Source organism: Scophthalmus maximus, chromosome 3, assembly GCF_022379125.1.
Source record: "Scophthalmus maximus strain ysfricsl-2021 chromosome 3, ASM2237912v1, whole genome shotgun sequence".
Taxonomy (NCBI): Eukaryota; Metazoa; Chordata; class Actinopteri; order Pleuronectiformes; family Scophthalmidae; genus Scophthalmus; species Scophthalmus maximus.
In genome coordinates, this window is record NC_061517.1 from 26,913,681 (window position 1) to 26,939,432 (window position 25,752).

At 45.6% G+C, this 25,752-nt stretch overlaps 1 protein-coding gene across 1 annotated transcript; it reads left to right on the plus strand.

Moving 5' to 3' along the window:
• The first annotated feature begins 5,741 nt into the window (after positions 1-5,741).
• Positions 5,742-25,580, plus strand: npr3 (natriuretic peptide receptor 3). The gene is made up of 8 exons (XM_035640972.2): positions 5,742-6,766; positions 19,167-19,289; positions 19,430-19,605; positions 20,219-20,354; positions 23,104-23,198; positions 23,291-23,408; positions 23,502-23,586; positions 23,926-25,580. Exons 1-8 carry the CDS (start codon positions 6,106-6,108, stop codon positions 24,035-24,037), a joined length of 1,506 nt encoding a protein of 501 aa, XP_035496865.1. The 5' UTR covers positions 5,742-6,105; the 3' UTR covers positions 24,038-25,580.
• The last annotated feature ends 172 nt before the right edge of the window (positions 25,581-25,752 follow it).

A 25,752-nucleotide genomic window follows, 5' to 3' on the forward strand; every position in this document is an offset into this window, starting at 1 on the left:
AAGTGAGGGGCCTGGCCCAGATACTTCACTGATATCGTCTGGTCCGATATTATTGGGGGGCGTTCGTAGCTAGTGCTGATTAGCAAGCAGCGGAATGACGAAGACCAGACGTGTCACATTCTTGACCATCTGTATGTGTTGGAGTGTGCGTGGAGGGAGAGCGATAACGGGGAGCTGGGTGGAGTCGGGTCCTTCCTGATTACTCTCAATTCCACAGACAACTTGTCTGAAATGTTAAATGTGGAGAAGCAGGTGAAAGGTTGATCTGTGTGTGTTCTGGGTGGACGGCCCGCCACCGGTCTCTGGAGTCCGCAGTGGAAAAGCACATTGACTCTGCACAAAGTGATTATTTGTTTCTTTATACAAGAAGCTTTCACTTATGAATAGTTAAAGAAGCAGCAGAAACAGGTCCAGTTATTCCTGGTGAATGTATCAAACTTGTCAAAATGACACTACAGTATGTTCAATTATCACATCTATTATAAAAGTGCAGTAAAAACACTTATTGATTTCCTAAATGAACAGCTTGTTGTAGTCTGCTGCTTCCTATTTTGGGAATACGAAACATCTTGTTTTCTTCCACTTGACACGAGCACATCATCTTAGTGCTTTCTGCAACTCCCACAACTGGAGAACTCAGAAGATACTGAGATAAAAACACCGACTGACTAACATAACACATTCCTGTTCATGATAGAAGGCAGCACACAGGCAGGAGTATGAATACAGAATTACTACATGTCAGCTGATGAGACCATAACGCTCATCGGCTGTGAAACAGAACATTTCCTCGTGTCATGCAGTTGGTCTGCTGCTGGAGCGATGAACTCCTCAGAAGTAGCTGCTCCAGAGAAATCACATTCACTGAGTGTGAGAGGGAGTTTTGGAAGACTCCTCCATGTCTTCACCGGCAAAACCACTGCCCTGTTTTTATGGCAATAAGACCTTTGATCACGATGTTAAACATGAAATCTAGAAAAATCCAACTTCAGAATTACAGATATTTACCAAATGGCTACAAAAGAACTTTGACTCTGATTCGATTCTATTCCAGTGCAGTGACCTTTAGGCCCTAATTTCAATCCTTCTTCAATTCTCAAATGTACAAATCGTTTACACTCTATTCATTCTCTGTCTTTACTTTTCCCAGATGAAGCTTCCAACTATAATAATACAATATATGTTGATAAGGAACATGTGGAACATGATGGAACATGTTGAAGGACACCACCACCATCAGTGTGTATGTGGAGGAAATGACCACTAGAGGTCAGTGAAAGCATACAGACAGACAGACAGACAGACAGACAGAGAGACAGACAGACAGAGAGACAGACAGACACAGAGAGAGAGAGAGACAGACAGACAGACAGACAGAGAGACAGACAGACAGACAGACAGAGAGACAGACAGACACAGAGAGAGAGAGAGACAGACAGACAGACAGACAGAGAGACAGACAGACAGAGAGAGACAGATAGACAGACAGACAGAGAGACAGACACAGAGAGAGAGAGACAGACAGACAGACAGACAGAGAGACAGACAGACAGAGAGAGACAGATAGACAGACAGACAGAGAGACAGACACAGAGAGAGAGAGACAGACAGACAGAGAGACAGACAGACAGAGAGAGACAGATAGACAGACAGACAGAGAGACAGACACAGAGAGAGAGAGACAGACAGACAGACAGACAGAGAGACAGACAGACAGACGGAAAGACAGAGAGACAGACAGACACAGAGAGAGAGAGACAGACAGACAGACGGAAAGACAGAGAGACAGACAGACACAGAGAGAGAGAGACAGACAGACAGACGGAAAGACAGAGAGACAGACAGACAGACAGAGAGACAGACAGACACAGAGAGAGAGAGACAGACAGAGAGAGAGACAGAGCGACAGACAGACGGAAAGACAGACAGACAGACAGACAGAGAGACAGACAGACAGACAGACAGACAGAGCGACAGACAGACGGAAAGACATAGAGACAGACAGACAGACAGACAGACAGACAGACAGAGAGAGAGACAGACAGAAAGACAGAGAGACAGACAGACGGACAGACAGACAGAGAGACAGACAGAGAGACGGACAGACAGACGGACGGACAGACAGACAGAGAGACAGACAGACGGACAGACAGACGGACGGACAGACAGACAGAGAGACAGACAGACAGACAGAGAGACGGACAGACAGACGGACGGACAGACAGACAGAGAGACAGACAGACAGACAGACATGTATTTAAGGTGAATGATCATTTTGATTGTGTGCATAAGAAATATTTTTTTTATCACTGCACTAAATTGATGTAAGTTTCCTGCCAACACATCTTGACCGTCAGAGGAAAACAATATTCTGTTCAGGAACTTCAACTGCCTTTTTAATGTTGGTGATGATGAATCAAATGAATACAGAGAACTCTCACTGTCCTTTTAAAATCAGAACAATCTCATACTGAATGTACTCACAGCTCAGGAATGTACTAATTACTTATAATAATAATATTTCTTTTAATTCTTTAATGATTGAAAAATTAGAGCATCACTGATCATTTGTGATCATTTCTAACAGTTTTGTAGCTGAAAGTCAAAACTGCCAGAGACAGTGGAGGGACGACTTCTGCGTGAATCATGACTCAATCAATAAATCTCTGATGAAGACTGGAGCAGTCAAACATCTCAGCTAGTGAATTAAATGGCAACTCGTTTCAGCTCAGTAATGAATTCAAATTACAATCTTAACAGATGATACACAGCAAAGGATTTCTATATAATACAAGGTATAATACACTCCAGCCGTGTGTCATAGTTACCTCAGTTCGTCAGCAGGGTTCCAATGATTCCAAAGAAAATTAGTGAAACTATTGGACATGAGCCAAGAAAGAACCAATTTTGTGCTGAAGGGGCAGATCCAGACATTTAAGAGAAAAATCACTTTCTTTAATATTGCAAGACAGGAAGTAATGCATTGGTCTTGATCAGGGGTCTGCACCTTTTTCTATCAAGAGACATTTTTGTCCCAGGAAATAAAATTCATCTGGAGCCGCAAAACCTATTTGACCCTTAAAATGAAGATATCCCAGCGCTTGAAGTGTTGTATATAGTTATACTTTATAAAAGAACTATAGTTTATTGCATTTATGAAACTATAGATCAACAAGATGAAAACTGCCGACATGTTTTTGCCGGCCCAGAACCATGCAGGCCCATTGGCGTCCTTCCCTTATTTGTGGAAAATTGATAAGAGACTTTTCCCTTAATGGATTTATCCATGGTTAGCTCTCCGGGGGTCGGAAACTCCAGATGAGCCCCCTGCAGTCATGTAGTCATGACTACGATGTAGGATGGGACGCAATGTTAAAACACGTTATTTTAGTTCAGTGACACAGTCTCACCTCTATCTCCGGAATAAGAGGAGTTCCTTTTGAAAGAAAAAAATTAATATAGCCGTTATTTATTTCCCTATATACATATATTAATTTATTTTCTTAGCTACAGGAGGCCACTGCAGAGGGGTCGCCTCCCCCCGATCGTGATGAATCAAATCCAGCATATTCGGGGACTGATGTCTGTGAGTGTGTGTAATATGGGGGGGGGGGGGGGCTGTTGGTGGAGCTGAGTGTCCTCCTATGTGTGTCGGCCTCCACTCCTCTGGTGTCAAGCTTCCACCAGAGTTTGGAACCTGTCCGCAGAGATTTGCTCCATTCAGCCTGGTGATGAGGCTTCCAGCCAACATTCCAGGTCGTTACAAACTGGGAATTTCATTTTTTATGGACATGGCAGTACTTTGAAAAGATACCTATGGCGACGTAGTGTACACACACACATCATGTACATTTGAAATGATGTATTAAGTTCATCAAACAAGAAAAAGAAAAGTCTGTGCAGCCGAACTCCAGAATTCAGAATATTCTTCTCACGACCAGTTCCACAGCTTAAATATGTCATTGCATGACAAGGTGCTGAGTTCAGTTTAATGACCATAATTGCAAAGTTTCACCAATTTGTGCTCGCTGGTGTAATTATGACATGTCAGATAAAGACGGCACAGAGTTGAGCTTCAGGTCCAGTATAATACTTTACCTTTTCATGTAATGATTTAATGGTTTTAAGTGTAATGAGAGCTGTGGAAAACATCGGCATGCACGCCAGTAAATTCCACTGCACTTTGCCAGCAAACAATAATGGTCTTCTGAGGGACTTGGTGGTGAGTCATCCGTGACACATGTTAATGTGTCGTGATAAGTGCGAGGCTGCTAATGGAGCCGAGGACGTGAGCCGAGGTCGGTGGATGTTTTCGTTCTGGAGCTGCACAGAAGTCACTCTGTAAAGTCAACCTGGACATTCAATCACGTGGAATACAACTCAATAAAACTGTTGGTACCACACATACAAGGGATGGAACTATACTGTACATCAATGTACATGCTGCAGGTGATCTCAGATGTAGACCCAGTCTGTCACAGTCACACACTGCCAGCAGCCGTCAGGCGGGACCACAGGCCACAGACATGCCCACAACATGTTGTTATGAGGAACATGTGAGCATTTGGATGTTGGTGTCCACCTGATCAATGTGCATGTCTGTGTCTGTGTCTGTGTCTGTCTGTGTCTGTCTGTCTGTGTCTGTCTGTGTCTGTCTGTGTCTGTCTGTCTATGTCTGTGTCTGTGTCTGTCTGTGTCTGTCTCTGTCTGTCTGCCTGTCTCTGTCTGTCTGTGTCTGTCTGTGTCTGTCTTTCTGTGTCTGTCTGTGTCTGTCTGTCTGTCTGTCTGTGTCTGTGTCTGTCTGTGTCTGTCTTTCTGTGTCTGTCTGTCTGTCTGTGTCTGTCTGTGTCTGTCTGTCTGTGTCTGTGTCTGTCTGTGTCTGTCTTTCTGTGTCTGTCTGTCTGTCTGTGTCTGTGTCTGTCTGTCTGTGCCTGTCTGTGTCTGTCTCTGTCTGTCTGCCTGTCTGTGTCTGTCTGTGTCTGTCTGTGTCTGTCTGTCTGTCTGTCTGTGTCTGTCTGTCTGTGTCTGTCTTTCTGTGTCTGTCTGTCTGTGTCTGTCTGTGTCTGTCTTTCTGTGTCTGTCTGTCTGTGTCTGTCTGTCTGTGTCTGTCTGTTGCTGCGTCTTGATTCCAAATTGAATTTGCTGGTTATGCACTTTTTCACTCCTTTGCAAAACCAGAAGAAACTGAACCCACAGTGAAGGAGGACTAACACAGTTCTGGAATTATGAGTGAGTATTAAGTGATAATCTATTTTTCAGTATGAAATGCTCATACTCAAATCGCACCGTGTCTCTGAGTGTTGGAGCATGATGAGTGAGGTGGACAGAGGAGAGGCTCTTCACTCATCACAGCCTGTATCGTTAATATACTTATTAATACAGAGGGGGTGGAGTCATCATGTACAACTGAGTCAGGCTGCTCCTCTGTTGTCTATCTGACATATGTCTACTTGTATCTGTATATGTATTTCTCTCTCATCGTATCCTCGTTATTTCTCCTGCCATGTCCCCTCGTGCTGTGTCAGTTGAGAAGTTCCTCTCCAGGAGATCAGAGGAGGAACATGCAGGTGGAGCATTGGAGCAGCGGCTCAGGGGCTGATCTCCAACACACGGTGAATAAATCCATCTGTGATGAACCTTCACTCCCTCCGGCGCAGCGGCCGGCGGCGCGTTGAAGCGGCTCATTGTGCGCGCGGCGCTCGTGTCGCTTTAAGAAGGAGGTGCGCAGCGCTCCGATGACGCAGGAGTGATCCTGAGAAGATGCTTCAAAACTCCAGGCCGGAGCCAGCGTGCGTGGTGGCTGCTGGCGGAGCTGGACGGACCTCCGAGCCTGGCAGGAGCTGTAGAGAGGATCTCCAGAGCAGGTTGAGAGGGAGGAGGAGGAACTCTCCATGCTGAATAAAACACGCACACTCAGGCAGATCCGCGCCTTTCCAAGACAAACACACTTCGTTTCTATTAAGTCATCCAGTTGCGGCGGCGGGCTCTGTGCGCGCGGCTCTATGCGCGCTGCCAAGTGGAGCCAACTTGGACACAGACATATTTGACGAACATCTCTCCAACAGTTTGCTCATTGATCTGAAGTGGGACGTGGAGAGGCGCACCATGCCACATTCCCACACGGTGTGCGTGTACTTTGTGATGGCCCTGAGTGCAGCTGTGACCAACCCCATCACCGAGGACATAGATGTCCTGGTGTTCCTGCCACAGAACAACTCCTACCTCTTCTCACACGCCAGGGTCGCTCCGGCGATCCTTTACGCACAGCGCACGCTCCGGACGGACGGAGGACGCTTCTCCGGCTTCCACTTCAACGTCCACTTTGAGAAGTCCGACTGCGTCAACGACGCGATCTTCGTGCTGGTGGACAAGTCGTGTGGGCAGAAGCCAGACCTGATCCTCGGTCCGGTGTGCGAGTACGAGGCGGCGGCGGTGGTGAGGCTCGCGTCGCACTGGGACGTCCCGGTGATCTCGGCAGGTGCCCTGGCCGCCGGCTTCGGCAACAAGAAGTCCGAGTACTCGCACCTGACGCGCATCGCGCCCTCCTACGGGAAGATGGCAGAGACCTTCATCGCGATGTTCGAGCACTTCACCTGGAAGAGCGCGCTGCTCCTGTACGAGGACGACAAGGAGGAGAGGAACTGCTACTTCACCCTGGAGGGGGTCTACCACCAGATGATCGACTACAACATCAAGACGTACGCCTTCTCCCAGGAGGACCGTCTGGACACCGAGGACGTCCTGCACAACATCCAGGACACTGAAGGTAAAGAACCCACCAGCCCCCAAACCACCTGTCACGTGCGTCCGCGTTCATATGATGATCTAGGAAAACTGATCTGCTTTCACTCGTCAGTGTGAGAAAGAGTCGTTGTTTCACATGATCTGCAGGTAGAACTGAACATACTGAACATGTGAATAATGTATGAAGAGTCAAGCCACGCGTACATCACGCTTCTGTCATGGAACATCGAGCCACCTCATGGGTCAGTGACCTGGAGCTGGAGGCGACCGACAGGACGTCCTCCCTCCTCCAACAGTCAGACAACACCTGAACACTGCGCCTGTCTTCCTCTGTTCTCAGGACAGATGTGCAGAGGGGCTTCATCCTAATAATGATGTGAATTAAAATAAATAGCTCTGGGGGAGAATGTCCCATGAGATTCATGATGTTTCCCAAGTACACCTAAGAATATGGTGGTATTCTTTTGGGGGAAAACAGAGAGACGCAGGCTGACAGAACTGCTTGAACACGTTTTGAAGGTGACACTTCTTACGTAAGTTCAAGCAGCATGAGAACTAGGCTACTGTAGTAGTTACTGTACTGGTCCTGTAGATGTGACGGCACGTTCCTCACATACGAGTCGTATCCAACGGTTGACGAGCAGCTTGTTGGCTGCAGTCTGCCCGTCATCGCAGTTACATGGCCTCATATCAGAGGATTGGCTGTTGTATAAATCAGCATATATTATACATGCTTACTGCTGAAGAGCAACCGAAGCACCTGATGGCCACACATTAGTATTCCCGGCATGCCAGGAGCTGGACGGGAGGTGTGAAGGGCTTCAGCGAAGGTTGTAGAGCCCTCGGCTCAGCGGAGCGGTGCCAGAGGCGACGGGGCTCGGTTCACACGGGTAGAGACGTTCATAAACCAGGATTTTCTCTCAACTCAGTGCTTTAAATCCCCAGCTTCTCCTTCAGGAAGTTGAAATGAACGATTTGATATTTGGCCATGATGTGTGCAGACAAACTTCAGGTTGGATGAAGCATCGCTGTCACCGTCACATTCACAGCACAGACACGGAGACATTGGAGAGATTTAGCCACAGAAAGTGTTTCCAAGAACACTACGAACATGTGCATCATAAACACTGTGTGCATTGTTTCTTTGTCACACACCCCCTTTTGGAAAATTGTGCTCTTGGGCATGAGCCAAATGCAACCGCATAAATGATCTTGTCCTTGGCTGATAGTGTTCTTCGACAGTACAGTGTTGTTACACACTCTGCACACATAGATGCTATTTGACTCTCCTTTACTTCCCCTGGTTGTTGTCTGCGTCTGCTGTTGACTGAAATCCAGAGCAGCAGCTCCGATCTGATCTGAGTGTGGCTGCAGTTTGGTCACTGGTGTGAACTCCTGTATACGAAGGGCTGCGCTGCGATAGAACCAATCAGTCACCGTCGATCGGGGTGTTGTCGTGGACCATGTCCATCCCTCGTCGTCACAGTTCACCATCTCCTCACGGTTACGTCCTGCAGCACAGCGCTTCATGTCGCAAAGCAGAAGACTGGTTTAAATGAAGCAAGTGTGTGTGTGTGTGTGTGTGTGTGTGTGTGTGTGTGGTTGTGTGTGTGTGTGTGTGAGAGTGTGTGTGTGTGTGTGTGTGTGTGTGTGTGTGTGTGTGTGTGTTTATGTGGTTGTGTGTGTGTGTGGTTGTGTGTGTGTGTGTGTGTGGTTGTGTGTGTGTGTGTGGTTGTGTGTGTGTGTGTGTGTGTGTGTGTGTGTGTGTGTGTGTGGTTGTGTGTGTGTGTGGTTGTGTGTGTGTGTGAGTGTGTGTGTGTGTGTGTGTGTGTGTGTGTGTGTGTGTGTGTGTGTGTGTGTGTGTGTGTGTGTGTGTGAGTGAGTGAGTGAGTGAGTGAGTGAGTGAGTGAGTGAGTGAGTGAGTGAGTGAGTGAGTGAGTGAGTGAGTGAGTGAGTGAGTGTGTGTGTGTGTGTGTGTGTGTGTGTGTGTGTGTGTGTGTGTGTGTGTGTGTGTGTGTGTGTGTGTGTGTGTGTGTGTGTGTGTGTGTGTGTGTGTGTGTGAGTGAGTGAGTGAGTGAGTGAGTGAGTGAGTGAGTGAGTGAGTGAGTGAGTGAGTGAGTGAGTGAGTGAGTGAGTGAGTGAGTGTGTGTGTGTGTGTGTGTGTGGTTGTGGTTGTGTGTGTGTGCGTGCGTGCGTGCGTGGGTGGTTGTGTGTGTGTGTGTGTGTGTGTGTGTGTGTTACACTGCTCCTTGTAGTCCAGGATCAGTCTGGTGGTGGAAATCTGTTGTCTTTTTTATTTTAGAATCATTTCACACTGGATCAGTGACGTGTTGACGTGGACAGAGAACGGAGCAGAGTGACTCCTCAGCTCCTTGATCAACTCTCCTGGATGGAACCAGTATTTCCTTCTTTTTCTAATTCTCCTCCCTGCTTGAAGATTCTATTGTGATAATACATATGATAATAAATGCATCAGACTCAGTGTGCAAGGTTATGTGTGTGGAAAATAAAGACTCTGCAGTACTGTACTGTACATGTAGTGTACTGTAGTGTACTGAAGTGTACTGTACATGTAGTGTACTGTAGTGTACTGTACATGTAATGTACTCTAGTGTACATGTAATGTACTGTACTGTAGTGCTGATGATAGGACCTGCTCCACCTGAGCCAGATCTCTGACCTCTGACCTCCTCACCTTATTTGATCCTTTTTAAATGGTTGAATGGCACTTAATACAAAAGTAATAATTCATGTCAGTAGAACTTCTGTTCCACTGTGAAAGATCTGTCATGTCTGAGTTTGGGAAAAGCCACAAAGTGAGTAACGCACCCATCAATGTTTCCTTGGTTTTATTTGTCTTCATGCATCACTGATACCGTATTCTGATTTCCATCTTATATCTAGCACAGTGTTTTTTGTATGAAGGGACAGTTCTATCCTTCCTGAGTTTTTTTTAGTAAGCAACAGCTTTGTCTGTATTAGCATTTGTCAGTGCAGTGTAAGTCAAGCTGAGAGCTCAGGACCCCGGTGTCATCAACATTCTTGAGATTTCCAATCAATTTTGAAATGGTTTATGGAATATGAATAGGCAGGAACAGATTGTCATTCCTCTATGTAGAAACATGTACATGTAGAGGTGACATCTCCTTGATTCACATGATCTGCTCTGATGGTGGCTTTGTGTTGATGATGAACCAGTCGTCTGATATCTGGCATTTACAGATGATCTGCATCAGTTGATTTCTACAGTCATGAGGATGACAGACAGAGAACACGAGTTTGTTGTGTTGTATTTATTTATGTGGTAGTTTAGTAGATTGACACTTGAAGCAGGAGATGTCAGATTACCTGACTCATTAATTCTGTGCAGCCTTGTTTGAACTTTCTTATTTTTAGTGAGTGCAATGTGACCCTATGAAATATAAAATACATATTGATGGTGGATTGATGCGATCACCAATATTCCTTTGCAATTTATTTCTACGGTCATTGTACTGATTAAGCCACGACATCTGCTGTGTTCACGTCATTCTGCTCCGTCGGCACCATCCAGACATCAACATCATCCTCTGGAGAAATCACTTTGCGTGTTGAGCTTGTCGTTGCCATGCGTCACTGTGAGTGGATCGCCTGTTTATCAATCACCTCCTTCTGATCGACTGTATTTTGCTCTTCAGCCTCTTTTTCACCTGCGGTCTGGGGAGTTCGTCCACAAGGCGTCTTCAGTTCTGCCCCGTTTAGATGAGCGGTGAAACTCAAACACCCGGTGACGCAGTGCGTAGTGTTGGTCCGGTGTTCACAGTCAGCTGATGTTTCTTGATTTTGATTGATTGATTGATGTCACATCTCCTCCGTGGTGCTCTGTCTTCAGGATATACAGAAATCGGAGAGAAGGATTGAAGGATTGTATTGAATTTTTGCAGTATCCTGCTGTTAAAAACAGATACAGTTTACTTGTATCTGTGCTTTTATGAATAACTTTGTTTTAGTAAGAGCTGTATTTCCTCAGAGTTGCATCAATGTACGACTGTGTGTGTGTGTGTGTGTGTGTGTGTGTGTGTGTGTGTGTGTGTGTGTGTGTGTGTGTGTGTGTGCGTGCGTGCGTGCGTGCGTGCGTGCGTGCGTGCGTGCGTGCGTGCGTGCGTGCGTGCGTGCGTGCGTGCGTGCGTGCGTGCGTGCGTGCGTGCGTGCGTGTGCAAGGCGCTGCTTCCTCTCCCTGCAGACATGGTGGGCGTTCTTTGGTTCTCATGATGACAACAAGATGAGAGGTGTGGCTGCTCATACAAGCGTTCTCACTGATCGTCCACAGTTTGATTGAACGGACAGAGAAGGTGGAAATGACATTATTTCACTTACAAAGGTGAAAGTCAGAGCGAGCCCCCAGACACTGTGTCCCATCTAATGATGTCTTAGAAAACATAATGACATCATGCCCATGTGCTCAAATATACACCACGTCGAATGAAAGTTTGAGTGACAAGTGTTGAGTTGGGTTTCATCTTTTAAGCGAACGTATCAGTGTGACAAACGTCAGTGCATGTAAATGCAATGTTTACACTGTTAATGTTAACTTGAACAATCATTCACAAGTCTGCAGGTCAATGTCATCGCCAGTTCTAAATGATGCGATCGCACTTCAATCTCTACCAAAAGGAAACGTCACACGAGTCTCAGGCACGTCCCAAGTTACTGGGATGAGAGTCGAGGAGACCCTTCCCTTTACCAGATCATCAACCATGAGTTGGTAAATCAAATGAAACCCCCGATGCTCTGAGGCGAAGGGTTCTGTGGTGAACCTCCTGTCCCCGGTCGAGGCGCTGATTTAGGAAACGGACGATTTGTCATTTTTACCACGTACGACATAGTTGGTCGCACGACTTCAGCAGCTCCGGCCCGGTGTCACCGTCCGAGTCAGTCAGAAGACAGTCGTCATGAAAAGTTGAGTTTCATTTCCAACTTTAATGGAAACTGTTGCAGCTTACACCTCAGAAATCTTACTCATATCTGACATTGTGGGGCAGAGCCACCTGAAGCTACAGTTATAAATGTCATTATTCATTGTATCTCTGTGTGGTTCTTGCATTGTGCTACTGTATGAGGGACCAGGTGAAGCAGTGGTCCTCTGGTCATGAGAGCTGTCCGACCAGCAGCAGTCAAACCCCCTGTTTAACTGCGGGGTGACTCTAGAACAACCCCACATGTTGGCAGAAGCTTGAGTAAAGGTTGTGTGTGGCCGCCGTCAGGTAACACGTGGTGTAACTTCCTGTTGTCAGGGCGCCCCATGATGTCACTGAAAGGTGACGCTGTAACCACTATTCTCTGACACTGGATTCTATTCAATTCAATGTTACTTGTACAGCACCAAATCACATACATCCTCTCAGGGCTCTTCACATAGTGAAGACGTCCCAATATTACAGTTCCCACAATGAGCAGCTCTGAGACTGTGGAGAGAAGAAACTCTCTTAACAGAAAGAACTCTCTAACAGAACCAGAACATCTGCTGAGACCAGTTGGTGAGAGGAGAGAGAGATGGAGAGAGATGGAGAGGAGAGAGAGATGGAGAGAGAGAGATGGAGATGAGAGAGAGATGGTGGAGAGAGAGAGATGGAGATGAGAGAGAGATGGAGAGAGAGAGATGGAGAGGAGAGAGATGGTGGAGAGAGATGGTGGAGAGAGAGAGATGGAGATGAGAGAGAGATGGAGAGAGAGAGATGGAGATGAGAGAGAGATGGTGGAGAGAGAGAGATGGAGATGAGAGAGAGATGGAGAGGAGAGAGATGGTGGAGAGAGATGGTGGAGAGAGAGAGATGGAGATGGAGAGAGATGGAGAGGAGAGAGAGATGGAGAGAGAGAGATGGAGATGAGAGAGATGGAGATGAGAGAGAGATGGTGGAGAGGAGAGAGAGATGGAGAGAGATGGTGGAGAGAGAGAGATGGAGATGAGAGAGAGATGGAGAGAGAGAGATGGTGGAGAGAGAGATGGAGATGAGAGAGAGATGGTGGAGAGGAGAGAGAGATGGAGAGAGATGGTGGAGAGAGAGAGATGGAGATGAGAGAGAGATGGAGAGAGAGAGATGGTGGAGAGAGATGGTGGAGAGGAGAGAGATGGAGAGGAGAGAGAGATGGAGAGGAGAGAGAGATGGAGAGGAGGAGAGAGATGGAGAGGAGAGAGATGGAGAGGAGAGAGATGGAGAGAGAGATGGAGAGGAGAGAGATGGAGAGGAGAGAGAGATGGAGAGGAGAGAGAGATGGAGAGGAGAGAGATGGAGAGGAGAGAGAGATGGAGAGGAGAGAGAGATGGAGAGGAGAGAGATGGAGAGGAGAGAGATGGAGAGGAGAGAGAGATGGAGAGAAGAGAGAGATGGAGAGGAGAGAGAGATGGAGAGGAGAGAGAGATGGAGAGGAGAGAGATGGAGAGGAGAGAGAGATGGAGAGGAGAGAGAGATGGAGAGGAGAGAGAGATGGAGAGGAGAGAGATAGAGAGGAGAGAGAGAGATGGAGAGGAGAGAGATGGAGAGGAGAGAGATGGTGGAGAGGAGAGAGAGATGGAGAGGAGAGAGAGATGGAGAGGAGAGAGAGATGGAGAGGAGAGAGATAGAGAGGAGAGAGAGAGATGGAGAGGAGAGAGATGGAGAGGAGAGAGATGGAGAGAGGAGGAGAGAGAGAGGAGGAGAGAGATGGAGAGGAGGAGAGAGATGGTGGAGAGAGAGAGATGGAGAGGAGATTTTTTTTTTTGATTTTTAAAAAACAATGTTTATTAAGATTTACCAGAGAACATCACGTCCTCTACAAATGAAATGAAAAAAACACACAACAACAGAATAACTGAAAAACAGAATAAATCAGATCATAAACACAGAGTGAGAGATGAGTCTCCTCCTTCACTGAACACAGACATGGTGAAACATCACTGATTCAAAAACTCTTGTCTGATGAATGAGAGGAACCTGGACTTCAGGTTCCTCTCATTCATCAGAGAGGAACCTGAAGTCCAGAGAGAGAGAGAGAGAGAGAGAGGGAGAGAGAGAGAGAGAGAGAGAAATGGAGAGGAGAGAGATGGAGAGAGATGGTGGAGAGACAGGAAGAGAGAGGGAGATGGTGGAGAGAGGAGAGGGAGAGGAAGAGAGAGAGGGAGAGAGAGAGAGATGGAGAGGAGAGAGATGGAGAGAGAGAGAGAGAGAGAAATGGAGAGGAGAGAGATGGAGAGAGAGAGATGGTGGAGAGACAGGAAGAGAGAGGGAGATGGTGGAGAGAGATGGAGAGAGAGAGATGGTGGAGAGACAGGAAGAGAGAGGGAGATGGTGGAGAGAGATGGAGAGAGAGAGATGGTGGAGAGACAGGAAGAGAGAGGGAGATGGTGGAGAGAGATGGAGAGAGAGGAGAGAGAGAGGAGAGAGAGAGGAAGAGAGAGAGGGAGAGAGATGGTGGAGAGAGATGGAGAGAGATGGTGGAGAGAGGAGAGAGAGAGGAAGAGAGAGAGGAGAGAGAGAGTAAGAGAGAGAGGGAGAGAGATGGTGGAGAGAGGAAGAGAGATGGTGGAGAGAGGAGAGAGAGAGGAAGAGAGAGAGGAGAGAGAGAGGAAGAGAGAGAGGAGAGAGAGAGTAAGAGAGAGAGGGAGAGAGATGGTGGAGAGAGGAGAGAGAGAGGAAGAGAGAGATGAGAGAGAGATGGTGGAGAGAGGAAGAGAGATGGTGGAGAGAGGAGAGAGAGAGGAAGAGAGAGAGGAGAGAGAGAGGAAGAGAGAGAGGAGAGAGAGAGTAAGAGAGAGAGGGAGAGAGATGGTGGAGAGAGGAGAGAGAGAGGAAGAGAGAGAGGAGAGAGAGAGGAAGAGAGAGAGGAGAGAGAGAGTAAGAGAGAGAGGGAGAGAGATGGTGGAGAGAGGAGAGAGAGAGGAAGAGAGAGAGGAAGAGAGAGAGGGAGAGAGATGGTGGAGAGAGGAGAGAGAGAGAGGAAGAGAGAGAGGGAGAGAGATGGTGGAGAGAGGAGAGGGAGAGGGAGGGAGAGAGATGGTGGAGAGAGATGGAGAGAGAGAGAGGGAGATGATGGAGAGAGATGGTGGAGAGACAGGAAGAGAGAGGGAGATGGTGGAGAGAGGAGAGAGAGAGGAAGAGAGAGAGGAGAGAGAGAGGAAGAGAGAGGAAGAGAGAGAGAGAGAGAGATGGAGAGAGAGAGGGAGAGAGATGGTGGAGAGAGGAGAGAGAGAGGAAGAGAGAGATGAGAGAGAGATGGAGAGAGAGAGATGGTGGAGAGAGAGAGGGAGAGAGAGAGATGGAGAGAGAGAGATGGAGAGGAGAGAGAGAGAGAGAGAGAGAGATGGAGAGAGAGAGATGGTGAGAGAGAGATGGTGGAGATGTTGAGTCAGTCCCTTCTGTGGCTGCAGGCTGAAGATTACTGTCCCCAAGTCATTTGCATTCAAATCAGTTGACCTCCGTTTGAAGGTAAAATAAAGAAGCCTTCTCTTGACACATTCACCATTTGACAATTCTCTAGGGTTTTTGAAAAGCGCCCGTCGAGGCAGTAACGTCAGTTTTTTTTCTCTGATACGTTTCATGTCTGATTTTTAAATCTGTCCATCATTTGAGCGGCAGGTGGTGGGAGTTGTTGTAGCAGCTCTTGAGCAGCAGGATCTCCACAGCAGCAGATCTGCATCTGAACGTTATACAGGAAGGAAAGAAAAGACAATAGGAGGTAACTAACCCAGTCTCCTAGTGGGACATCCTGCTTGACCCCCGACCTCCCAGGTAGAGCGCTCTGAAGCCACATCTGTCCCAGTACAATGTTCAACATAGAAACATGGTGCATCAGCGAAGGATCTACTTTCTTCAGGCACTATGTTCTCTGCAGTACTGTACTGAACTCAAGAGCCGCTGTCTGCAGCTTGGTATTCCACGGACAGACGTGACAGGGACATTGATCCTGATCACTTCACCAGAGGCATGTCATGGAGCGCCGTCTCCTCCGGACTCTATGGCCACATCAGCTTCCTTTACCCCTCAGGTGACCTTTGGCTGAGAACAGATGCTGCGTACAGTGAAAACATTCATCATTAACTTGTGGCATTCTAATCTGAGGGATGAGGTGAAAGCGCCGTTCAGTGCTGCCAGAAGTGAGACTCCTGCTTACCTGAATATTTCACACATACACGCCAATAAAAAAGGTTGACGACTGACAGAAAACCAATAATACTTGTTTGCTTAACAAATGCAGATATTTTATTAACCTTGAATCAGCTGATAGATCATCGACCGACAGGTCCGTGTGATTCTATAATGTGTGTATTTCAATTCATTACTTCTCTGTACAGTTCTGTATCAGCCAACTTGGCAAAGAGTGAAGACTCTACCCAACCTGTAGTTTACAGACATTTTGTGCTGATAGTGAACGGTTGTATTATTATAACGTCTACGAGCCAAGTTGTAATAAAGCAGACTTCTGGACATTCTTCCCACCAGCCTCTCTGTGCGTATCCTCGACAGAAGGTCACCGCCGGTGTCTGTTTGTGCCCGGCCGCCTCGGTCCAGCAGCTCTGGCAGACATGTCGCCGGAGGCTGTGCATCTATAACTGCATTACAGACGAGTGGCGAGATCAACAACATGACGTGACCAGGGCACAATCAGATGCAGTGAATCTGCTCAGCGGCGGGACGGTGACAAGCGTTTGTCATAGAAACCTAGAGAAGTTCGAAGGCATTAATTGCGGCTACTTTAATAATGCAACAAAATCTATAAACGATAGATTAAGGCCATCAAATACAGTCAGACTGTGCATCTTTACAAAGAATGTAGTATGTTAAGCATTCAGCTTTAAGAAAGTGCACTTGGGAGCCATGAGTGTCATGGTACTTTATTCTAGTCCTGTGTCCTCTTTTATACAAGCAATAATACACAAAGTGTTTTAATATACAAAATATACACACAAGAAGGGATGAAGAATACATTTAATCCACTTCATTATGTTTTTTAATCAGGACTCTAGTCACATCATGGACACTTACCACGTAGCCATGGTTACGCCCTAAATTAATCTTCAGATATTGATTATATTGTATGAAAGGCCATATAGTTGTGAGTATGCTTTCAAGTTCGACCCCTCACTTGGAACGCCACGCGTGGCAGATATAACCACACGTCAGACCTCCCTCATTGTGTTGATGCCTCTGTCGAACGTGTGGACGGGATGTATGAGTGAGAGGAAGTGACATTTTGAAGCCAGAGCATTTGACGTCACCTGAACGTTTCCAGCGGACACTGCCACGTCTCTGTCCGTCACTTGATCAGCGCCTCGTGCTCTGCTCGTACTGTACACCACACAATATTACAACATGTAAGAACCACTTAGGAGGGGAAAATGAAGCTCCTCTCTCATGATTGGTCCATTCCTGATGTTAATCCTCCTGAGACATGCACTCCCATTCGGAGTTTGTATGCAGTCTTTGTGTTTGGAGAGAACTCCCCTTGAGCTGCTGCACAGTTGTAAGGCAATGACTCGCTCTTACTGTACGACCACAAATGTCTTGAGGCTCAGTCGGAAAGGGCAGCAGCACGTTACCAAGGACCATTCTGTTAGTGAGACCAAACAGGACAGTTATTGAGTCCTCGTCTGGTTTCTTCATCCCGTTCACCTCCGACACCTCCAGCGACACCGATCCCTGTTTTTGGAGTTGTGGTGAGAACCTTGCACAACAGCCCCCCATTTGCATACGCTGTAGCTCGTCAGGTTCATGGTGAACGCAGGGCCACTCGCAGTACACTGTGGGCACTCAGTACGTGCACCATGTGCTGCCCCATTCCTCAGTTAATTTGTAACTAGCATCAGTGCCCTAGCAAAAAGGAAAATCCAGAAGTTTTCAAATGTTGCTGGCTGCAAGCGCTGCCCCATGGAATGGCTTGCAGAGCACACACAGGGCCAGTAGTGTGTGTAGAGCCCAGTGTAATTAAAGGGTGCTATAGTGCTGGCAGGACTGAGGTGAAGTTTGTCCCACTGACTCGAGGGATATTTCAGGAGGTGTGTTTAAGTGACAGAGTTGCGAGGAATGTTCCAGCAAAACTCTGAATCTTCCTTATTAACAGGGACGCCGGGCTGGTGGGATTCCAATTGCAACGCTTGTTTGTGTTGATACGTGTTTGTCGGTTTATTTATCTTCAATCATCGGGACGCCAAAGGGAAAAACAAATGATCAACTCAGTGAAAGAAGATTTTACAGAAAATGTATTTCTGATATTTTATGGCAAACACTTTCCTTCCTCCATTACTTCCAGTGAGTGTGTACTTCATAACACACGGGGCTCCGGATGAGAATAGCTACAGGATTCCTATCATGGAAACACATCTGTGTGTGTGCTGCTCACTCACACTGATAAATAAAGGGAGAATTATAACTATGAAGAGGAGTAGAACCCACGGATGTGAGGAGTAGAGATACTCCAGCCCGTCGAGTCTATATTCAGAGATGGACTCGGCTTCAGCCTCCTTTAATTAACCAGGATTGTATTAAAGTGAGAGTGAACAGTGGGAATTAACACTCCACATATCTGTAGACCAGGTTTCAACACCACGATGGATAGTCACCCGTTTCAGAAGTGTACCTCGGATCATGTTTATTCATTTCATTCGATTTTTGTGAAACACGTCAACTAGTCGTCATTAATGGATGAAATGGTTGGTTCTGTTTCATGCAGGTGCGCAGTGTTTCTATCATGAAATCACCATCAGGTTGTGGAAGGAATCGTGCAAGTGGTTATGTAACCTGTGTGGACTCCTACTGATTCTGTGTATCTGTTGTATCAGACAGGCCTGAGATGAATGAGTGGAAAATGTGAGTGAATGCCCACTGTGTAGACACTGTGTCTGGTTCCATGTCTGGTGAGGCGAGGCACAGGAGAGGGCGTCCTGTCCAGAAGTCCTGTGTCCACCAAGAGCTCTGAACATGTTGAATCTCTGTTGTCCGGTTGAAATGTTCCTGCCTCATATTCATATATCAGAGCCAGCTGGCGCGCAATGGAAAAAAATAACTTGTGTCGGTGCTACAAGATCATCCATCCACAACAACATGTGTTCTCTCGTATGTTATCCAAAATCTTACAGAATAATAACATGATGAAATAGGCAAATGGGAAAGTTTGGCCAACAGCTGATGAGCATTTGGAAAAAAAGCTGTCATGGCCACCAGTGTGCCAGTTAGTAAAGACCCAATATATGATTTATATCTATAATGCATGTCAAAATCACATTGTTGATCTATGTCCCCCCACTACCAGGAATTGTGTTTGCAAACTGCTCTGACAACTGAGTTGTAGTGAATCAACGATTTCCTACAATAGTCTCTTCATGATGATATGATTTCTTATCTATGGTATTCGGGCAAACCGTTGACGGCATTGACCATAACTGCATTTATCTTTGTGTCATTTTTCTGCAGTGGTGATCATGTGCATGGGAGCAGACAAAATCCGAGAGGTCATGCTGGCTGCGCACAGACGGCGGTTGACCAGCGGCAATTATATGTTCTTTAATGTTGAACTCTTCAACGCCTCTTCTTATGGTAAAGTGACATTACTTTAGAAGTTTTGAATTCATTTGAATGCATGATAAATCTTTTTATTGATCTAAAGTGACACCCATAAATATCTGGATTGAAAACATTGAAAATATACCTTGTTCTGTCCTTGATAAAAACCCTAGGCAACGGCTCATGGAAGAGAGGAGATAAATATGACAACGACGCGAGGCAAGCCTATGCTTCTTTGAACACGCTGACGCTGCTCAGGACCGTCAAGCCCGAGTTTGAGAACTTCTCCATGGAAATGAAAAAGTCCGTGGAACAAGCTGGGCTTCATGACTGCAAGGACTGCGGAAGTGTACGTATGTTTGTCTGTCTCACGCGAGAACTCATTCTTTTTTCAACCTTGAACTCGTCTTATTGGTTTTCTCTTGAATACTTCTGAATGAAATATGAAGAGTCGGTATTTTAGGCTGTAGGACTTTAAAACATTGGGAGGAACAGAAACATAAAACATATGAAACATTACAAATAACGTGCCACTGAAACTGATCTGGGTTGATTCATTGAATACTTCCTCACGTTGGGGTTTGGAATCAGGAACATTTTATGCTTATATAATCTGGCACCTTGATCCCTATGAAAGCTGTTTCAGTTAATCTTTCAACATTTCTTTCTACATTTCTACATACATACATGCTGCGTTCACACCAAACGCAAAGTGAATTTCTGCGTTGGGTTACTCACATGAGTTTGGCAGCCGGATCATTTACTTCCTATTTACTCTGTATGTGGAAATTTAAAACTTTACCTAACACGTGGATAAACAGCGTTAGTATCTAATGTCTAAATAGCTTTTACACATTATGTTCCGAGAGTTGCTTGATGTGTGATATGTTCAGTGTCATTTCATTCCGCAGGCAGCAGCTGCAGTACAATCATTTTCTTTTGTATGATCACGTTCCATTCAGGTCAACATGTTCGTGGAGGGATTCCATGATGCCATGCTGCTGTATGCTGTCGCCTTGCATGAAGCCATGAAAAATGGATACAGCAAGAAGAACGGAACAGTGATCACCTCACGGATGTGGAACAGAACGTTTGAGGGTAACGACACTGCTCACACTAAATCACTATGAATTCTCCACCTGCATCGTCAGGAGCAGGTGGAGATGCTTCTGACGTAGCATAAAAAATCACAGCAGCTGAGAGCGCTGGATGCACTGCGACAAGACAACGCATGCTAATGGGCAAAAACAAGAAAAATGAGAGAAGAAGAATTTAGAAGACAAACTGCTGCAAATCGGAATGTCATAGGAATACAGAAAACACAACTCCCTGTTAACTGTACAAGATATTCTTGCCTTTCATAGCACAGGGTTTGTGTTGGATTGTGGAGGATTCTGGCCCCATGATGGAAGAAGGAGACATGGACACAATACGCTTTGTTTCATTGCCGTCACCAAGTGCACAGTTGCAAGGGTGAATTGTAGAAAATTACAAAAATGAAATCAGAATACTTAAATACAAACTCTTCAAATTATCACAAGTAACTTCTGTCAGTCAATCAAACAAACATGAGATCAGCTGCCTGTCAGAGCCCACGCTGCCACGAGGAGGAAGCCCCTCCTCCAAAATCAATCAACTTACATGTGCAACATTCACATATACAAACATCTCTGTGCACACTAACACATTACTAGATCCAGGCTGACACAGAAATATACGAACTACCACCTTAGTGAGAGTTCCTACAGGCGCCTCTCTGCAGCACCGACAGGAATCACCCCTCTACACATGGTCCATTCCGGGTCCCCCCCTTCTACTTAAGGCTTTGGCCTCTCCCTCTTCCGCTTTGACAGATTGACCTGGAAGCTTTCCTAGAGGTCAGGGGGCCACCTCATGACACATGGCGTTAGATTTTGTAGGCGTACGTACCGGAGCAGCCACTGTGTATCTGTGTGAAACGAACAACAACAAATCTATGGAACATTCCAGCTTGTCATCTGGCCAATCTGTCGTTTCATTTCAGTTTAGTGAATTACTTCCTTTGTTTCACAAACAAGCCACCAGCATGTACATTAGAATAAGTACAATTAACTTCTCCACACTTTATTATAAATCATATGGTTGCGTGGCTGGTGGCGTGATGTGAATACGCAGTACCATACGTATCGCCAAAGGCGGATGGCGTGTGCATTTTTTAATGAGGGAAATAAATAATACTAAAATTGTGGTTAAGCTGCTCATATGGTCACAAAGGATTGATGGTCTCTCACTTTCTAAATGTTCACCATCAGTTAGTAATTTGAAGAATGAAAGGATATATTGAAATGCAACTGGTAGACGATGACAAACGTTGTGTCCCCAATTGGGAAGAAGCAGATTTTCTGGTCAGTGATTGTGGTTAGGGTTGGGATCTGGGTCCTAGGTTAGGGTTAGGTCCAGGCAAGTGGAGGTAATTGTTTGGGTAAGTCTCCTAACAAACCAACAATGATGGAGGTAATTAACATTCACAAAAAGATTCAGACATTTAAAAGTAGAAGGCACTTCAAGTGTACGCAGCAGGACAGTGTTAGTCATAGTCAAGTCGAGGGTCGACAGGCCGATTCCCTGGGAGAGTTGATGAGAGCCTGTGGTGCAGGAGATGAGTGGACACCACGGGCTTGAAGGTGTCAGGGATGTTGATTGTGGAGTCGAGTTCAGTGTGTAGTTGTTTTATCTATTTGTACAGCATGTTCGCAATGTCTGCTAAGATGATCCAGCAACTGAGGAGGAGTCGCAGTTCAAGCAGACGGGCAGAATGACAGTCCTGCATCTATCAGGATTGGTGTGATATAATACACTGTGTCAACGAGTCCATGGACCTGCAGAGAGCGGTTAGCTTGATGGAGGTTCTTAACTGACCACAGGTGTGAATGTGAGAGGGATGCTGTGACTCAGTATGTTGCCCTGTGATACGATTTGGCTCAGTGTCAGCTGGGACTGGCTCCAGACCCCTGCGACCCTCAAATAAGGGATAAAGTGGTATAGATAATGGAGGGATGGATTAAGTATAACTTCATTGTTTAAGGTTATTTTTTTTTTAAAAACTCCTTTCTTGTATTATCCTCCACAAATATTTACCTTATGTTTGAGGGGCTTGAGGGGCTCGGAACTCACCACACACTGTACGTGTCAGGTGTGGTGAAATACCTTTTTATGGGTGTGGCAAAAAAAATGGATTGATAGTACTAGAAAATTTCAATGATGTAGCCCATGTGGGATGTTTGGAATAAAAGCCCCTTGCAGCCATAATCCCAAAAGGAAGTCTGCTATTTTTAATGTACTGTGCAGTTTTGCCACAGTTTTTTGCCATTTACAGGCATTGTACTTTGACAACCTCCTCAAAGACAATTAATTACATCACCATCATACGGACCTGAGCGATGCTGAATTGAAATACTTGTTTTTCTTGAACGGTATGTGGGAAGCAGATGTCAATGTTTTGCCATAGAATAGGACGTTGAGGTAACTCAAATATACATTCTCCAATCTTTACATGAGAGTCTTGGCCTGAGGACGTCTACATGTCAGTCTTTAGTTATAGTCATAGTGCCACCTACGGGCAAAGGAAAATCCTTCACACCTTACATAATTGAAAATTGAAAGTTTATCAGCCCAAAGCATGTTTTCCATTAATATGGCTCTTTATTGAAACATTCTGAGTTAATCTGATCCACCAGCTTGTCAAAGACCTTAACTATGAAAAATTGTCTTTTGAGATCACAATTCTATATATCAAAGTCTCTAACAGAGGCAGAGAAAGCTAGACGCAGCTCAATGAGGTTCTCATTGTCTACTTGGTGATGAACAGGCATCGCCGGCCAGGTGTCCATGGACGTTAATGGCGACAGAAATGGAGATTTCTCTTTGATGTCCATGACCAATGTCGAGGCAGGAACCTATGAGGTAAGAGGACGAGGCATCAGTCAGAAGATGGTGTACAGTACTGTATACAGTATGTCCTTGACTGTATGGTAATGTGTTACCCTACCTTACAGGTGGTTGCCAACTACTTTGGTGTGAATGGAACGTTCCAGCTGCTGCCCGCCTTCAACACTGACCACTTCACTCTGAGAGGAAGACATAAAGCACAGCCAGAGACGACAGACAAGTCATGTAAATGTGCACTTCTGTTCACTTCAACCAGCGACATTTGTATGTGTGACGCTTTATACATGATGAGTCATAACCACTAACTGCTCCAAACAGGTGGACTCGGAGTATCAGCGTTGACTGGAGTCATAGTGGGAGCTGTTCTTGGAACTGCTTTGCTTATAGCATTCTACTTTTTCAGGTAATTATGAATGATCTTTATCTCCTCATGTATACTAGTATTGTTGCGTTCAAGTTCAGCTGTCAGGTGAGCACAACCACCGGCCTCCCAGTGGAAGGCTAATGCTGCGTTCACAACAAATGCAAAGCAGATTTTCACGTTGTGAGTCGAGTAAGGCGATCATGGATCATTCACAGTTATACCTCTTGTTTAAACCATGTGAGCTGGACAATCTAGATACATTCAACACCTTTTTATCAAATGTCGACAACAGCGACTATCCAGGACCTGCAGGACTGAGAACCTTCACAAATTTAGAAAAGCAAGACTTTCCCTTCAATGTGATTATTTCCTCCGCAGAAAGAACTACAGGATTACAATTGAGCGTCGCTCACGTAGTGAAGAGGGCGACACTGGGAAGCACCGTCAGTTACGAGAGGACTCCATCAGATCGAACTTCTCAGCAGCGTAACCAGCAGCAGCTCACAGAGAATCACACACGTGGATGTGACCAAAGACTGAGATCTTGTGTGTTTGTATCCGTCAGTGTTTTGACCTATTGTAACTCAGGACAGCTGTAACAGTCACAAAGCACCACTTACTTGGATGTTCCTCCATACAAAGGTATATGATTGTATTGGTATATAGAAAGCTTTGGCCATAAAATTTGGATATTTTCATTTGGGGTTTTTTCTATTGTTGCTGTTGTTGTATTTTTGTTTTTTTCAGACAATGGTTACCACGACTGTGAGTGATTTATGCTGCGTTCCAGTTTACCTCGGAACTCGGACCCCGGAAGTCGGGTTGGTGATTTCTTTCCGACTCGCAGGGGCGTTCCATTTGCAATTTCCGTGTCGGAGGTCGTAATTCCGAGTTCCAAGATCATACTGGAACGATAAACCCGAGTTCCGAGGTAAACTGGAACGCAGCATTAGAACAGACAGTGTATGTCACACTTCGTTGGCATGCACTCGTCGGGTGGGCGAGGTCTACTGTACTTTTGCCTTTCAGGTTGACAAATAGAGGCTCCATGTTAAAGGGGAAACAAAGTGGCAGAGCAAAACTTGATACGGCTGGAGTTAAGTGACTAAGAAAGGATATAGGCTTGATCTATATCTCCATGTATAGGCTATAAGCTACTGATATTAAGCTACTGATATTTTAATGTGTTCAGTTCACCATAACCTTGTTGAGATCCGGAAGCCTCCATACAAACTCCTTGATTCTTAACAGAGCACATTGGTCCTAAATATAAAAAACACCATGTGACGTATCATCTTGAAAGGGCATCTCCTCTTCATACATTCCTGTTTAAATTAGACTGTTTTATAAATCCAGGCGCTCCCAACATAAAAACTGTGGTACTACTTTCTGATGAGGTTTATAAATGGTTAATAAAACGTGTTGTAGATCGGTAACAGGAACAACATGTGTTGGGGTGTCTAAGTTGTAGAGCTACTCATCCTCCCAATGAACTGGAGGAAAACGTAGGCAGCGCTGCCCCTTGGTTCAGTCGTGGTCATCGTCCCCCTGTTGAAGAGAACACTGACGGAACCACTGGTCAGATGCTCCAACTGTAGTCAAGGAAACAAATGTGATGATTTAAACAAGACATGTAACATTTATAGAGTTACTTAAAAATACAAAGCATGTTCCTGCAGAGGAAATGTATTTTTATGTATGGTTTATTACTGTTATGTTTATCATTGAATTATTTAATATTACCAAAGACACTGTATGTTCCAAATTATAAAGCCTTTATAAATATTCCTTATCAGAAAGTGGATCCTCATCGACTGATATACATTACAGATCATATGTACGCAGTGGGACGGCCGTGTGAGGTGGATCACACTAACAGGAGAGACTGCATGAAAAAAGTATTTCACTCTTCCTCAGTGAGCTTTAAATTTGATATAAGTCTCCATGTCGGTTGCATTATTAATGCAGAATTAAAAATCAAGGTTTTTATAGACACAAAATAAAGATAATGAACTTGGTCAATGACCTTCCAAGTCTGCTGGTTCAGTTTGTGTGTTGGGAAACAGATTTATTTTACACCGTGTACCTGGTGCACCACGTGCACCCGCTTTACTAACGTCTGTATGATATGACTTTAATGAATTTTGGTATCTGGTAGGTTGTAGTGACTTGACAGTGACCTTAATGTATTTAAATTATTTCATG

What these genes read in the sequence shown, in the direction of transcription:
- npr3 (XM_035640972.2), top strand. Translation starts at nt 6,106, where the DNA reads ATGCCACATTCCCACACGGTGTGCGTGTACTTTGTGATGGCCCTGAGT. An exon ending in TCGAGGCAGGAACCTATGAG is followed by an intron (nt 23,199 to 23,290) that starts GTAAGAGGACGA and finishes CCTACCTTACAG; the next exon opens with GTGGTTGCCAACTACTTTGG. An exon ending in ATAGCATTCTACTTTTTCAG is followed by an intron (nt 23,587 to 23,925) that starts GTAATTATGAAT and finishes TTTCCTCCGCAG; the next exon opens with AAAGAACTACAGGATTACAA.